The sequence below is a fragment of the Rhipicephalus microplus genome, chromosome 4 (genome assembly GCF_043290135.1).
Source record: "Rhipicephalus microplus isolate Deutch F79 chromosome 4, USDA_Rmic, whole genome shotgun sequence".
Taxonomy (NCBI): domain Eukaryota; kingdom Metazoa; phylum Arthropoda; class Arachnida; order Ixodida; family Ixodidae; genus Rhipicephalus; species Rhipicephalus microplus.
The window spans coordinates 20,428,454-20,445,184 of record NC_134703.1 but is presented as its reverse complement, the minus strand read 5'-3'; the positions used below and the strand labels follow the sequence as shown (position 1 = coordinate 20,445,184).

Sequence of the window (16,731 nt, the reverse complement as noted above, 5' to 3'; positions counted from 1 at the left end):
GTGCCATTTGCACCATTGTGCTGAAACAGCTCCAAGCAGTCTTTGGTGCCTTCATGTAGCACTGTCATTCGTGGTGAGGCACGTCTGTATGGGCTATCACCACCTGGTGCTCTCTCTGTATTGCTGCTGACTGCACGAGAAAAAATCAGCTTGCCCTCAAGGGTGAAGCAGTGAGTGCAATAGCAAGTGATTTCATTGTTATTGGAAGTAAGGCTAGCAACCGATGCTTTTTGATTTGATCTCCCGTAGCTCTACGAAACGCTAATGTACTGCAGGAGCAAAGGGGTTTTCGTGCTGCCTGCCGAGATAGTGCTAGCGACCGCAACAATCATTGTTCGTCATTGTGGTTTGAGTGATTCGGCACCCCCTTTGCTAAATAAACAAAGCGAAGACAGATCGTTTCACTTCTGCCTGAGAAGCAGTCGACATTAAGCCCTGCACATGGGTGTTTTTGCATGCACCGCTCATGCAACGGAGACGGCTGGCTCGTTTCATCTCTTCTTTGACCACATTCGTCTCCAGTGCTCGTGCATTTTTACTATAGACCAATTACACCAGACATGCGTCCCGAAAATGCGGTGGTGCTGCTGTCGGTTGTTGTTTTCACGTGGTGGGCAAAAGGTGCCATTCCTAACGCAGTTGCTGCTGTGTTTTCGCTGGCGCGTGTGCAATTTGTCATCTGGCAAACAAGGAAAAAGACTGTATACCAAAAAGCAGTGAGAGTTATTTGCACGGGAAGGCACAAGATAGGCTAAAACTTTCCTTTGACACCCGTTCATTGGTTGTCTTCGGGTGGCCTACCCAGGAAAAGTAATTACCTCTGTCAAGCGTTTGTCAACGCGTCGGTGATTTTGTCATACTCGTGTGAACTAAAGGTGTCACTCGGTCATGAAGCATGTGTTTCTTTTACAGTTTGTTAAAGCAGCAGTAAACAAAAGAATGGCTTAGACTATGCTTTTGCTGTTTATATGCAGCTGCAAAGACGCGTCATGTATCTGGCACTGTTTTTCTGTTAATTCAGAGTGTCCTGTGCCAATGAGGGCTTCTGATCCAAACACAACTCCTAATTAATGTTGGCCATTGGCGTATATGGATGCTAGTAGCTGCAAAGCATGGGATGCGTCTCTGTTGAAAGAAGATCGGGCACCTGAGGAAATAGCGCCTTGATGTTCTGCTCATTAACTCTCATTGTCGTGCACGACTGCAATATTTGGCAGAGATGTTCATGGAAGCATCTGCTATCTGCAGGATGCGTTTTTGTGGCAACAAGGGGTGGTTCATGACACTTTTTCACATTCACTGTCTGGTGTATGGGGCAATGACGCACCCTCATGTCAGCTTGGTTTTGGGAATATCAAGAAAGCTAGATTGAAACGCAGTGAAATAGCATGCTTTGAAGTGATGGCAATTCTTATCAATAGAAAGGGAGTACAACCTTATATGCTGCAGAAACCTTATATACCACAGCGAACTGGCAAAATCTGCTTTTGTCATGTTTTGGTCATTTAAAGAGAAAATGGCACGCAACCCCAAGGTTGACAGCTGCGCAGACATGCCAATTGAATACAAGGGGGGTGGGGGTCAAAAAATTGTATTGAAGGGAAGTATGTGCACTTTTGCTATGCGAACATGCTGTCACAAAAAATTTTTTCGAATTCGTGCTACAATGAAGTTTCAGAAGTTAGATCATCGTACCTGCCAACTTTTCCAATTTTCCCGTACAAAGTACAAATTTCAACTGCACTTAAGATTTTACGAATCTTGCCTGGAATTTTACGAAAAATGTAGAAAAAAAATTTAAAAATTAGTATAATAGTGTGGCATCCGCGATCGGCTAGGGCGCATTGCCGCAGCTAGTTGCGGAAGCCACAAAAATAGAAAAGAACAATAAGTAGTGGTGTTACCATCATCACATCCTGCCAAGTCTCCCACATTGTCCGGAAGACTCCCGGAAATCAAAATTTGTGTGCGAGATCTGGCCTCATTCTCAAAAATGTATGTCAGTCCTTTCCGTGCTTTTTGCGAGTCCACCGCATTTTATTACAATTGAATTTGAGAAGCGTTAATCTAAACGTAGTCTCAGTGATGTGAAACTGCGACAGATACGAATTCGTGAAATTCCCCTGGCAAATTCATGTGTCCATTGGGCCGAAATTCGAATGTTGTGAGCACTTTTCCCAATCGTGGTGTGTGATATAGGCTTAAGTACCGAAACCGTTGTACGAAGGCTGATTTAGAGAAGCGTGCTCGAGGCTTTAAAGTATGCGTGCGACCAGTGCATGCACTCTTTTATAGTGCATGTGGTTGTTGTTGCCACAACAGCTGTGGACAGAACCATCGGTCGTTCAACACGATCATAAATGGCAACGTCATATATGGCCCACTCCAAGCCATTATGACACCGCAATGGCGATGTTTGCGTTTGGAGACCCGCCCTCCCACATTTTGTTTTTCGTGGTTTTTCCTTTGTGTGTTTTTTTTTTGCCAGAAATGAGGGAAACGAACTTATCAAGTCAATTTGACTTATTGCGACCAAACATGATTACGCTTGTCGCTTAAAAGCAAATCCATCACAGCTACAAATTAGTCGGTAAACCCCCCTCCCGTCCTCTGTTGGCAGGCATGGATCATTCCTTTCAGCCTATTTTAAATTTTTGCGCGGCCTCACCGCCCTTCTCTGCCATAAGTAGACGGCGTAGTCCGATGTCATGGCTCTGCCCACTTTGGCAATGTGACACATCACTGATGCGGGATTGCTACAAAGCAAGCGATTGAACTAGGTTTCCCCCACATGAGCATATGTTATATCGGTGTGAGGAGGAGGTGCGGTATGAGGAGCACCTTTTCTCTAGCGGTAGCGAGGCGCATGTTCATTTTGGGGACTTTTGTTATGGCAATATCTCCTCCTGGCAATCTCTGGCTCTGCAAAATGGCAGAAGGCAGCATAAGAAAATGAACATGTGCACCGTGCGGCCGAAACTGCATGACCTCGTGAAACTGTGCTGCCCCGTTTCGTAGGGCGAAATATCAATCGACGTTCTCAGTTGATGTGAAGTTGCATGTGCGCATGTTAGTCACTGTGTGCACAAGGGGGATCAGTCAGGCACCGGAATTTTTTTAACTGGGGGGTCTGCATGGCGTGCAGTGCTGTAATATTTGGAAAACCTGATCATGGTAGTGTACAGTACGAATTGGCGAGCTTGTTCGGCTGGTGTAAAAGATAAGTCTGAGTCTGTTTACTGGCCCTTTAAACATGAGTGAGAACAACCACTATGCCCACAGTTGCATGTGCGGCAATCATGCTCTCCAGTAGAGTAGGGTGAGTGCATTGCACTGTACTAACACAGCGATTGGTATTTATGCTATGGCTGCGCCAATTGCGTCACACTTCGCGAAATCGCCTTGGCTGCTACATTTCCTCAAAATTTGGCGAGTCTGTGCCCAATCTGTGCCAAAGGGCATGCTTTCAGGCAGGAAACTACTTGAGGTTCTCTCGTTTAAAATTACATCGCGGTGCACCTGCGTTAGATGCAGCCCGAGCCAAGCCAAGCAAAGCTGGACCGAATGTCACTGTTGTGACCATGGATGCTTGATACACAGAGAACGCCCGATTTTTGTACTTTCTAGGGACCAGGAAAGTGTTTGAAAAAAAAAAAATTCGACTTTCTATTCCTCTCAAGTAATCATATCGCCACAGCCCCGTCTGAGATAGCTTCAATGCTTGTTAGATTACACTTATCGGGCATTTTGGTGCACGCTCAGGCTGCCGTAAATACATTCAGGGCATGCCGACGTCCATTCACAAATATGCGTCGCGTGACGAGTGCCGCTGATACCAGCGAAGCGTGCAATAAGTTGCAGATTTATCGCAGGGAGCATGTGGAAATGACACAGAACATAAAAGATGTGGCAGAATAGAGGAATACTTGTCCGAACATCTGCAATGCGTGTGTGTACTTACAAAATGCGCCACTGTACAAAATTATCCGGCGACGCGTAGCACTTGCTGCCACACGAGACTGATCGTTCCTAGTTGTGTGCTACATATCGCCTACACAGCCGATGCTGTTCCTACCGGGGTGATTTTGTATGCAGGGGTTTGTCATAAAAAATTGTCCTTGATGCTCACTTTGTTCCTGATCGTGCACGGGTGTGGCGAGCTGCTTTAGTTCGGGAACATGCCGTGGTTTGCTGTGGAACCGACAGCTGCGTGGTTCGAAAGACGAAGCCCATGCGTTCTGCACGCAAGCTGTCTCAGGGGGCTGCTTTGATTGCATAGGCAAGCGCTTGCGCTGTCTCGCTTTTGTGCGCCACACTTGGCTGATTCGCACTGAAAAGCAGCGTGGACGATGGCGTGCGCGATTAAAAGCGTGCACTATGCCAAAGCAGTTCGCTGAAGATGCTTATCATAATGTACGTTTTACTGGCGTGTCTGCTGCCATCACGCCTCCGGGCATTTATGGTGCTTATCCGCAGGACATCGCATCACTCCTTGGTAATACTGGCTCTTTGAATTTTTATCTGCTTCACCCCATAGCACTCATGCATAATGGGAAAGCAGACTTTCGGACAATGCTGTGACACCAAATGACTTTTGAAAACGCTTGTTTACGCCTACGAGGTCATAGACATAGCAAAGGTTGGGAGTTTGTATTGCTTTTTTATACCTGGAATGTCTGCGAAGTGCCAGAAAAGTTGGACGGCAAAGAGTTTCAGCGTCGAAAATTTCAGATGTTCTTGTCCATAGACGTCCATAGAGCTTGTGATGCTGTCGTGAAATCGTCTGAATTTTCAAGCATGTCTGAAAAATCTGGCTTCCGAAAAATCGGCAGTCAACTGATCTTCGGTCACATTATAATAAAGTGCTATAGTTTTAAATTTTATCATTGGCTTTGTCTTTTAAGTATGGTCAGGTTATCTATTGGTGATACGATTTTCTTTCCTTTTTTCACTCTGTTATGCTTGAATGGCGTGCAGCACATTGTAATTTTATCATTCTTGTGTCATGAACACAGTATTAAAAAAAAAAAACAGCAGGAAGGGGGATAGAACCTTGAAATGAAAAAATCCGTGAACAGGGGCTTTGTCAGGTCGACGCTTTGACAAGCGGACTTGTCTTTCTCAAGGCTAGTACAGAACAGTTTTGTTCTGAGGAAGACGAGACCACTTGTTGAAACGTCTGCTCGACACAAGCCATGCTTACGGAATTCTTCTGAACACAATAGGTGTTTTAAAATTTACTTTCAAGTACCTGCTTCAAAAGCCAGTTTTGCTGCTCCATAACACATTTTTGTCTGCTCCAAAGCAGTCCAAGCCAGTAGCATCATTGGATTGGCAAAAGCACATGCTTCTAGCAAGAAATTCTACTGATCGGGCAACTAGTAGTTACTCTAAACATGCCAACATGCTGTGGTGCGAAATTTTTAACTCTCGGTGCGAAATGTACCAGTACGTCAGCGACAGGGAAAGGGTTAACTTAGAACACTGTATCATAAAATTTACTAGTTTTGGAAGCACACACTTCTAGAGTTATCAGCTGAAAATGCAAAGAATTTACTGTAAACAAGTACAATAAAACCCTGATCATACAGCCTGTAAGAGACCATGCAAAAATGTCATAGTCGAAATACTAATGCAGTTATGCTCAGTTTCACCTGAATAAGCTTGTGGGACGAGTGTGAACTGCACCAAGGATGGTAGAATAAATACTTCAATTTGAGGAACTCTGGGCGACTTCCTTCTCGCATTCAAATTTGTTTTTCATTTACGAGCTTAACTTTTCAGCATTGTTTTCTTTTTTCAGTGGGAATCTCAAGCTCTGAAGTGCATCCACTGTTTGTACACTTTCGTGATATTTTTTTCTTTCTTCATATATCCACGAATCCTTTCTATTGTGCAATGTGTGTTGTTCGTTCCCCTCTAATATTTTTTTACATTATACCCTGCCTGCTGCAAGCCGCACAGGCTGACTTGCCGAATTTTTACTGTAGTAAGAATTAACCTGCCCTTGTATAGCACAGATGTGTGCCTTGAAAATACGCTAGTACTCAAGCCTTTACCACTAATTGGATGCGATGAGAAGCTAGAGCTCAAATGTAATGTTCATGAGTCAAGCTGCTCACTCTGATATTCTGTTCTAATGAATCTAGAAAAAATGCAACTCGTAGAAAAATTTTGATTCCAAGGCTGTAGCATTAAAGTTGTCTCATGCTAATCCCAATTTTTGATGAAGGCGAAGTGGTTCGGATTTAGATTTAGGTGCTTGTTGAATAGGGAACTCCGGCATTTTTTTTTTGTTATTATTATTCACCGCTTTTCAATAAAACTTTGAACATGTGTTCGTGTTGGTACCGTGGTGATTTGTGCGAAATTATATGACCATAAGTCGTTTAGTTTTTTAGAAAACATTTAAAATGGGTAGCCGGTTCTAGAATTACAATTGTAGATGCGGGCCACCCTGTGTATATCATGTCAGGGCTTACATTTTTTTTTTTTTTTCCAAAAAAGTCTGCCTTTCCTAGCAGACAGATGCAGCGCATGCTTTCTTCTACGAGGTGACAACGCGAACAGAGTTCAGTTTTGTAAGATCCATACAGCGTGTTGGGTCTTACAATATTGAGCAACGACGAAATTGATTCGGGGCATGTCAGGTGCTTCAGGTGTCGGAGGTTTGAAATTAAAAAAACTATGCTTCTGCACTCAAATAGTAGCTGCAATGATTGCTGAACTTGTCACTGGTAAGTTCAGACACGTGGCACAGCTTGATTCCGCGTCTGACATCGCCAACTTGCTTTTCGCGCATGAAACGATCGAGGCACGTGAGCTATGTTTACACCCTGGCCAGCCGTGGCGGGTTGTAGCGGATCTCATGATGTCATTGGCGACAGATTCTTGTGACGTCATCGGATACCCATCATGGATGACAGAGCCGCCAATACTATTAGAAAACAGCATTACCTCAGTATAGTTGAAAACGCACCGGAGTTCCCCTTTAAAGAAACCCTGTTGGGTGAAAGTACCGGAGCCCTCATCTCATCATATGGTGGTTTTGGGATGTTAAACTTCAGCATTTATTATTATTTTAATATTATTAATTGTAATAATAATTTGCAAAAGCATGTCCAAATTCTTCATAGTCTACAGAAATTGTTCATGGCACCTAGATGGAAGTAAAGTTACACATAGCAGCACATCAGTGCCTGCTAATGAATATACCAAAACTCGTATTGGGGTACTTAAGATGTAGCAAATTGTTCATGGCCCCTAGATGGAAGTAAAGTTACACATAGCAGCAAATCAGTGCCTGCTCATGAATATACCAAAATTCTGTATTGGGGCACTTAAGATGTAGCTGGCCAAATTACATTGTGTATAGCATCCACTCAATCTTACATTCTTATAAAGCAGCTGTAACAACTACTGAACATTTTTCTGGCTGTGGCTTAGTGCGGAAGCGTGGGGGAGTCATTTCTCACCCTTTTTGTTAATATTTTTTGGAGTATAATTTCAGATTTTGCCATTTTTATGTGTATCATAAAGCAGAACTTAAAGGTCATGTAAAAAAAAAGGCTGCACGGCTCACGTTTATTTTTAACGAAAGTTTCCGAGAACTCGGATAAATTCAGGCAGTGCAACGTAGCACAGCATATTGGCAATGAAACTTGTCCCAGCCCGTTAGCATCACGGCCTCTTGTTTTCAGTGGCTAAGTTGAATACAAACAACGAAAGAACATTCATCTGGGAAACAGGCCATCAACGAGGGTTGTAAGTTAGACATTATTAAATGTTCTGCGGAGCTATGTTGTATGGAGTGCAGGTAGCAAAGCTGCCGTCTCCTTTCCTCTTCTTTATTTTCACCTGTTGAAGGACGGCTATCAGGTGTTCACATTTATTCAGCCTTTTGAAATGTGTTGTGTAGTATGGAATAAGATAATCTCTGAAGACTCAATTGCCTAATTCTGTATTTAACAGGCATATGTGATTTGGTAAGCACTGTGTAGTACATTTTTCGTAGTATTACAGTTATAGTCCTAAATTGATGCTGCCTTCACTTATCTATTTCGTTGTTTTCTAACGATCAGTGAAGGACTGCAAGTTGAGTACCAACACAAGGTTCGGGCCGTGTGCCACACTGAATAAATGGCGAATAATTCATACTTGAAAGGGTAGCACTAGTGGACTCGGATCAAAGGAAACCACATTGACGCACAGGCAAAAGCACTCTGGCCACTCGTTTCATGTGTCAGTGTGCTTTCCTTTAGTTGTTGTCCATTAGCACTACCCTTCCAAGTATGAATTTCGAACTCGCTGAAGAAACGGCACTCTTCAGACAAAATTAACTTCCGCACGAAACAACATATGCTCCTGCGCACAAAGAATAATTGTCATCATTGAATGAAATTTAGACAAGCTTTCCACGTTTTGTAGAAGGGAAGTGAATTTGGAAAGAAGCTAGTCTGCTGCCTCGTGCCTACTCCTCGTTTCTCCCTTTCCATCTCGAATTTTTGTAGAAAGTCTTTTCCGGGCAGCTGTGGTTATACAATGGACAGAATCTGTTGTTTGAAAGAAAGTTCTGAAAAGAGAGAAGTTTTTGGGTATTATAGTACCTCAACACTGAAATGTTTTCGGAGTGCAGTTATTTTTTAACATGGGCCTATGTACAGCGCCTTATCGCCATCAGCACTCATAACCTGAGAGTCTCGGTTTTCTTTTTAAAATGACAAGTCAGTTTCTCTGCTTGTTGCTCAGAGTAACCTCTGTAATCGAAGAGAACAAGCATACCTGGTGACGATCAGTGATAAACAAGCTAAGACTGGCTTCAATAATGATGGAAATCAACTTTGATACTTCAATGGAGTGCCAATAAAAATACAAATCAAGTTTTGGTGTACACCTGTTGCAATGGCACGGCAAAACCAAAATCATGACACAGCATTGCTGCCGACTGTTAGGGGCCAACGCTAGAAATCAGATCTGTTTACCTTCATGAAACGGTAGAACAATCACTTTCTATGTGAGGAAGTGCTAGGAGGTGCATGTGACCCTGCATTATCGTTAATGTGCGAAATTTCGAGCGGATAGTCTAAAATGTACCCTTATGGCAAAGACACTGCTGGGCACAAATCGTCTACACACATGTATGGAAAACACACCCATCAACTTTTTTTTTTTTTTTGTTCAGTATTTGTTCTTCATGAAAAATCATTAGCGCAATTAAGCTCATGCACGTGACTGCAGTGGTCTAACGTGTCGTCACCTGGAGTCATAAAGCTAAAGGGTTGTTGCAATTTTTGTTGGTATTTTTTTCTAGCTATGAATAACAACTCTGGGGTTTGGGAGAGATGTCGTGCACATTGAAAATGTGCTAATAATTTTGTGGGTTGTAAAGTCATAGCCATGCAGCCTTGTCCCATCAGCATTCTTGTGTAAACTTGACTAACATTGATGGTCCTAAATTTAAAACCCCAGTATAATTTCTTTATAATAATGAAAAGTGGAACTGAAGCTAATTCTCTACTGGAACCAATGTGGCGTAAGCTTCATTTATTGACATTTCCAAACTATTTAGTTTAAATCTTTGTCAATTATCAGCTACAAAAACCTTTCTCTGTCGCGAAATACTTTTGCCTTGTCTAATGCCTTCTCTTGCAGACGTTCAGTGTTCACCTTCCACATGGTCATTTATTGCAATGTGCGAGCACTATACGTGGATCACAACGTCTGGTGTTGTGCATCTTGTTCACACTTGTGCGTCGCCGTCATATTAACAAGAAATGAAGCTCAAGCTTAAAAAACAATATGGCTTAAGGCTAATTCAGATAAATCAACCAAATATTTATGATGGATGACTAATGATAGAATAATGGTTTGTTAGAGAAATCTCATAGTGTCAATGAACCTTCTTTCCCAATTTTTTTGCAGCGCTGTCGTCACAAAAAATTGTTTTGCACATTGTTAGTCAAGGTGCAATGTCACGTTTTATACAGCCAGAATGTTAGTAAGTCCGTGTGGTGAAGGAAAGTCCGTAATTTATGTGAACATAGTATAGCATGCCTTTTGCGATATAAATAGTATTTGTGTTGAAACGCGTGTAAGCTGCAGTGCCTGGTGCAGAAGTCTTGAGCCTGCACAAAGTCCTTCGCACTGCTGTGCCTAGTATGCTGTTGCATTTGCACAACATAATTCGTGCTTATATTTCATATGGCATCCCAATTTATGCCATGTTTATAACAATGTAAAAGACGTGGTGTTGAAGCAGTGCTGTCATCATGCAGTGGTGGGAAACCTGCACCAATTTGAAATTACTGTGCCATACCGCTCCAAAAAGGTCTTTTTGCTAATTTCTGCCATTACTGCGCCACAAGGTGGTTTTGCAACCGAAGGTGATGTTAACGTTTGACTTCTGCACGATTGCAGCAGTGTCTTTTCTTGTTACCATTTGCAAAAAACAAAGGTGATGCGGCAACTACTGAAAAACACACCAATATGCCTTACTGTCAGCAAAAAGCCCCCGTGTGTGGCATAGCGCCGCTTTAAGCGTAGTGCATGCTTTTAATAGCTGGCAACTCTCTTCAGAGCGCTGAGGTGTCGATCGCTGCCACCTCAATCATGTGAGACCGTGTTCAGTGAGCACCACTTTCCAGAAACGAAAACAGTTCGCTGTTGCAAAGTTGAGTGTTGTGGTGTTGAAGCAGTGCTGTCATCATGCAGTGGTGGGAAACCTGCACCAATTTGAAATTACTGTGCCATACCGCTCCAAAAAGGTCTTTTTGCTAATTTCTGCCATTACTGCGCCACAAGGTGGTTTTGCAACCGAAGGTGATGTTAACGTTTGACTTCTGCACGATTGCAGCAGTGTCTTTTCTTGTTACCATTTGCAAAAAACAAAGGTGATGCGGCAACTACTGAAAAACACACCAATATGCCTTACTGTCAGCAAAAAGCCCCCGTGTGTGGCATAGCGCCGCTTTAAGCGTAGTGCATGCTTTTAATAGCTGGCAACTCTCTTCAGAGCGCTGAGGTGTCGATCGCTGCCACCTCAATCATGTGAGACCGTGTTCAGTGAGCACCACTTTCCAGAAACGAAAACAGTTCGCTGTTGCAAAGTTGAGTGTTGTGGTACGTGGGAACTGAGACAGCTAGACTGGCACACGCTTTCATGACGCCACAGCCCAAACGCGCCTCTGTCAGCTGCCAGGACAGCTAGTGTGTTGCATTAATGCCTCATACATAGGGAGCCTCGTATATAGGGAGGGGAGTATAATCCAGCCTCATAGATAAAGAGGGGAGCATAAGGTCAGCCTCCGTACGTTGCCATGATAGGGTGGGGGGGTGCTGTGACAAAACCTTTGCCAACCCCCTCCCCTGAAGGAGAACCCTGTGCACGCTCATATATCTATTTGGTGGTTAATGTATACTATGTTTAGTGCACAGTTAGCCACATTCCTGGCAAGTTTCCTGTGTTAACAAGATTTTAACAATGACACATTACAAGGTGTTACGGTATCGAGCATTAAATGTGTGTGTGCACGCATGCACTGCTAGCTGCTATGAACTTCTTGCTGCAGCCAGCTTGTTAGTGCAACATCCTTCCCTATCTTATGTCACCGCTTCTGTACATAATCCTACTTTTGGTTATTTTTGAGCTTAGTGCTTCTGTATGATGTTTATGTAAACTAAGGAAACATTAAACTTGGAACTAATTTTTTTTACTCTGTGTGTTATGGAAAGCCTGTGTGTGCTCCAAACACAGAGGTAGCTGCTCCGAAATACTGGAAGGCATTCCCACCACTGCATCATAGAAACTAGTGGAACTGAAAGGCCATCGTACATGCCTGTGATCTGCACACTTGTGCAGAGTGCTGCAACATGCGATGACAAATGGCTGCAACACAGTCCTCACCATGTAGGAAGGAAAAGTATAGGAGAGGCCATGACGTCATATTCGGGAAAGCGCCGCATCGCAAACACCCGCACTACCTCCTAGCAGAGAAGCAGATAAACACTTCGCGATTTCCGGCGACCAGTCGCCGCAGCGGCCTTGAGAGCAGTGTTCTCTGCCGGCAGCGAGTCAATGCACGAGGGCTGCTTCTTTTGCTTGTTTTAGGAAAGCTGTGCGATGCCCAGCTGTAGTGTATACTCGGTGCGAATCCCGTGCACCGCCGGATGTACCTGGTGGCACTTTTCACGTATGTTTGCTTCACTGTTGATCCATAATGCATGGTATTTGCATGCGGAGCTCTCAGCTGTACGCTCCGTTGGCTCTTACTCATTGCGTCAACTGAGCCAGAACACGCGCGAACTTTCGTTTTTGGTGTTGCAGGCATTGTGTCGCGTTTTCAGAAGTTGTGTGGTTCATATGAAAGGACAATAAACTTTTATTGGACTAAATGTGTATGTGTTATAGGGTGTGCGCTCGCTGCGTGTTCTGTGTGCGCGTACTGGAATTGCACACTTTACGTGCACGATCGCGTATGCAATCCAGTGGTGCCTTCTTATCTTACCAACCTGAGGTACGTCAAGTACTAGGCTGGCGTTGCACGTAATAGCTACGAAGCAAGCTCTCAAAATAGTGCATTGCCACACTGACACTATATGCGAGCAAAGAACTGCTAATCGACCCGAAGATCGGGAAATCTGGCTAAGAGAGGGGAAAAAAATCCTTACGGCTAGTAGAACGCGTAAGTCACTGCCGGGTCAGTTCGAATACGATTATGCAGGAACTGAATGATTTTGATTACGACACGTACCGGTGCTTTCCGTGCCGTTGGAACGAAAACACCCTACGAAGTATTTCAGCACGCCGCGCTCGGGCCTGCCATGCACGAACTGTCTGGGAAAGGTGTGCTGGCATCATTTTACTGCATGCAAACCATACAATACGCGTTAACGCCGGGACTATATAAGAGAAACTGCGCTGAAAGCACGCCGTGGAGCGTCTGCTGTTTTGTTTGCCCCATAAGTTTGACGTCACTTCCGCCACACTTCTCGCAATGCATTGGGATAGGATAGGGCCTCTCCTTAGTTTTTCCTTCCTCCATGGTTCTCACTAGGTCACCAATGTATAATCGTTATCGCGCTCGCCGACTTTCGTTTGCTGCATTTGTTGCATTTACAAATCGATCAGCACTGCATATAGAAAAATTCTGATTAAATGAAATGTTTTTAAATCGATCAGCACTGCATATAGAAAAATTCTGATTAAATGAAATGTTTTTATGTGGTTTTGCACTAAACCATTCATCGATTTCACATATATGACTGTAGAAAACAGGTACCATAAAAATTGGTTGTGTGTCTCTTTCAATGTTATTACATATGGTCCCAACACACGACGTTGTTGCGCTTAAGCAACATATGCGTTTTGGTTTTTCCGTAATTCATGTATTATGCGAGGCGACATGCGCACCTTTGAATATTTGCTTCAGCAGTGGTATAAATGCTGCCTTATGAAGTTACCGTGCTATATATCTCCGCTGTTCATTGCCAAATGGATGGTTGTTTCTCTTCTTCAGTTATAAGAAGTTATGCACTCAGTTTCTTTGCAGCATTTGCTTGCAGATAACATATGCAAAACACATCTAGGTTCTGCACATTAACGACCTCGTGAAGTCCTCTTATGCAAGATTCGATTTGCGAACGTGTATATGTGCGTTGTGAAAATTTTAAAAGCTCGCATTGACAACTGGTTGTTCGTCATTGTCTAGTTGAGCTCTTGCTGCCTCATTGTCTAATTGGGCAGCGCATGCTGAACTGGCGTGCAGACGCAGTTACGCACACGTGTAGTTTGAATTTTGCTGCTTGCCGCAATGTTGTCTTTTTTTCATCACCGTGTCTGCAGAGGTTTCGTGTGCCGATAGCGAAGGTAGATGTCTGGAAGACGTGGATCATCATCTTACCCACCGCGGCACTCACCGTATGGCGGTGGAGGGAACCGCGGCTATGGTGGCAGTGGCCGTTCGTATGATGAGCGCAACAGCCACTACGGCCAACATGATGGCTCACGCAGTCCACATACCCAGAGCCATCCAGACAACAGATACCAGTCAAAGTCCATGCCACCACCTCAACAGCAGCCAAGATCATCATCCCAGCCTTCCAAGCCTTCACCGCAATCGCAGCAACAGTCTCCCCGTCAAACTCAACAGCAACAGCAGTCTCCGCAGCAAACACCTCGCCCCCAGCAGGCACCAGTGCAAGTGAACAACAGTCAGCCGCAGAAAACACCCGTGCAGCAACAGAAGCCTGCACCTGTTCAAGCGCAGACGAAAGACCAGGCACCGAACCAGCAAGCAACTCCACCAAAGCCGGTGGCTAAAGTAGAGCCACCTTCTCCGGTAGCCAACCAGAACTCTCAGCCAGTTATCAATGCTTCAGGTGGCCAGGGCACACCCACTGCTACGACGCCCAATTCAGCAGATGCAACGAACACTGCAAGCAAGCCAGGTGGCGAACATGCTGAGAATTGCAAGCTTTTTGTATCCAACGTGTCAAACATGATGAACGACGAAACGTTCCGCAAGATGTTTGAAGAGCATGGTGAAGTGCGTGACATCTTCTTAAACAAGACCAAATGGTTTGGCTTTGTGCTGTTTAAGACGCATGAACAAGCAGAGAAGGCTCTGCGCGCCCTTAATGGCACAGAGAAGAATGGTCGCCGGCTGAATGTTAGATATGCAACGCAGCAGAAACCAGACCAAGGTGGGCAGCAGGGCATGCCTCCTGGTGTTCCTGGCCCTCAGCACTCTCAGCAGATGCAGCAGCAGCAGCACCAGCAGCAGCAGCAGCAGGGTCCATTTGGTGGTCCCCCTGGCCAGGGCCCACCAATGCCTCCCCCATATCCTCAGCCTGTAAAGCGTAGTGGGGCACGTTGCCGACTCTTTGTGGGCAACCTAGGCAACAACATGACAGAAGAAGAGTTCCGTCGAATATTTGGCGCATACGGAGAGTTGCTTGAGGTGTTCCTGCATGCCCAGAAGGGCTTTGGCTTTATCAAATACGAGCAAAGGCACCAAGCAGAGGCGGCCAAGGCTGCCCTGGACAACACTCCTCATGAAGGTCGCTACCTGCAGGTGCGCTTTGCCACGCAGGGCTCATCACTGAAGGTCAAGAACCTAAGCCCATTTGTTTCCAATGAGCTGCTGGAAGATGCATTCTCCATCTTTGGTGAGATTGACCGTGCCGTGGTCATTGTGGACGACAGAGGGCGCTCTGTGGGCGAAGGCATAGTGGAGTTTGCACGCAAAACAAGTGCTCTGGCTGCACTCAAGAAGGCTTCTCAAAGCTGTTTGCTGCTCACCGCATCCCCTCGGCCTGTGCTCGTAGAGCCTCTAGATCTGCGTGACGAAGAAGATGGATTTCCGGAAAAGAACATCAACAAAAACAACCCACAGTACCTTAAGGAGCGGGAGATTGGTCCTCGCTTTGCTGAGCCTGGCACCTTCGAGTACGAGTTCTCCAGCCGCTGGAAGAAACTGCTTGAGCTTGAGAAGCAGAAGCGCGAATTTCTGGATCGTGAAATGGAGGATGAAAGGCGCAAGCTTGAGGAAGAGATGGAGTACTACCGCTACGAGCACGAAACCCGGCTGCTGCGGGAGCAGCTCCGCATCATGGAGGAGCAGAACAAGATCTTCCAACATGAGCGAGAAATGCGCCATGCAGAGCATAAACGCCGTGAAGAGATGCGCCGCCAGGAAGAGATGCTGCTGCGCCAGCGCGAGGAGGACATTCTCGGTTTCACTCGCCGAGAGCAGGCGGCTCAGCAAGCGGCCAGTATGCAGCAGATGGCGCCGCCACAACAGCAGCAGCTTGACCCAATGGCAGCCGCTGCCGCAGTCCCGACCAAGGCGCCAACAGCTGCCATTGAGGGGGCCACATTCGTCAGCTCATATGACAGTGGCACTCGTGTGTCTCGCTTCGACCAACAGCAACCACCACCACAGCAGCACTATGGCATGCCGGCCGACGATGGCAGGCGCCCCGATGACTATGCTGATCGAGACCCGAAGCGTCGTCGCTACTGATCACTTATCTGCACTCCATCTAACCAGGCCTTGTCGTGTAACACTCACTCTGTGGTCGTCCCTTTCCTGTAAACATTGCTCTCTGCATTGCACTGTGTCTATCTGTCGCTCATTAAACATAGTTCAAACACCATGAAAGAGTCTATGCGCTCATCTGGACTCGTGGTGGCGTCCGCTGCTTCAAAGCGAGCGTGGCCCCTGCGCATTTTCAGTTTTGTTTTAATCTTTATTCTAGTAAATTCTTCTAAAAAAAAAAGAAACCATTTCTAGTCCCAGTTGATACCCCCTGGAACAGTTTCAGCAGCTTTCATTCGGGCTCAGCTGTGGGAAAAGTATTATGCTGTGCAGTAAATGCCATTTATTACTCTTCCATTGCCTGTAGTTCCTCAGATGAATGTGGAAAACTGAAGAGGTGCCCGTTGGGCACACTCCAATGCTTTACACCATTGACAATGCAACCGACACTGCTGTAATTCAGCAACGGGGTGGACGTGATAATGTCTCAACATTGTACTTTTGGGGGGGATTACACATACTTGCAAAAGCCCCAAAGGAGATTCACTGCACAGGGAGCCTTCGTTGAAATTGCAGAGTTGTGCATGCAGTATGCACATTTCAAAAGTAGATGAGATATCTGCATCCTTGCAACAGAACTTTGCCAAGAGGGGGTACTCCTTTGACGTGTTATTGTGCATGAAATGCTTTTCCA

General features: G+C 45.2%; 1 protein-coding gene across 2 annotated transcripts in view; it reads left to right on the top strand.

The window, feature by feature from the left end:
- The window catches only part of LOC119171685 (uncharacterized), a 39,135-nt gene extending 22,975 nt beyond the window's left edge, over positions 1-16,160 (top strand). For both annotated transcript variants that reach the window (XM_037422494.2, XM_075892254.1), the window contains one exon: positions 13,841-16,160. In XM_037422494.2, the coding sequence (XP_037278391.2) occupies positions 13,869-16,022 (2,154 nt within the window). In that variant the 5' untranslated portion in view covers positions 13,841-13,868 and the 3' untranslated portion in view covers positions 16,023-16,160. The remainder of the gene's footprint in view (positions 1-13,840) is intronic.
- Positions 16,161-16,731: the final 571 nt, after the last annotated feature.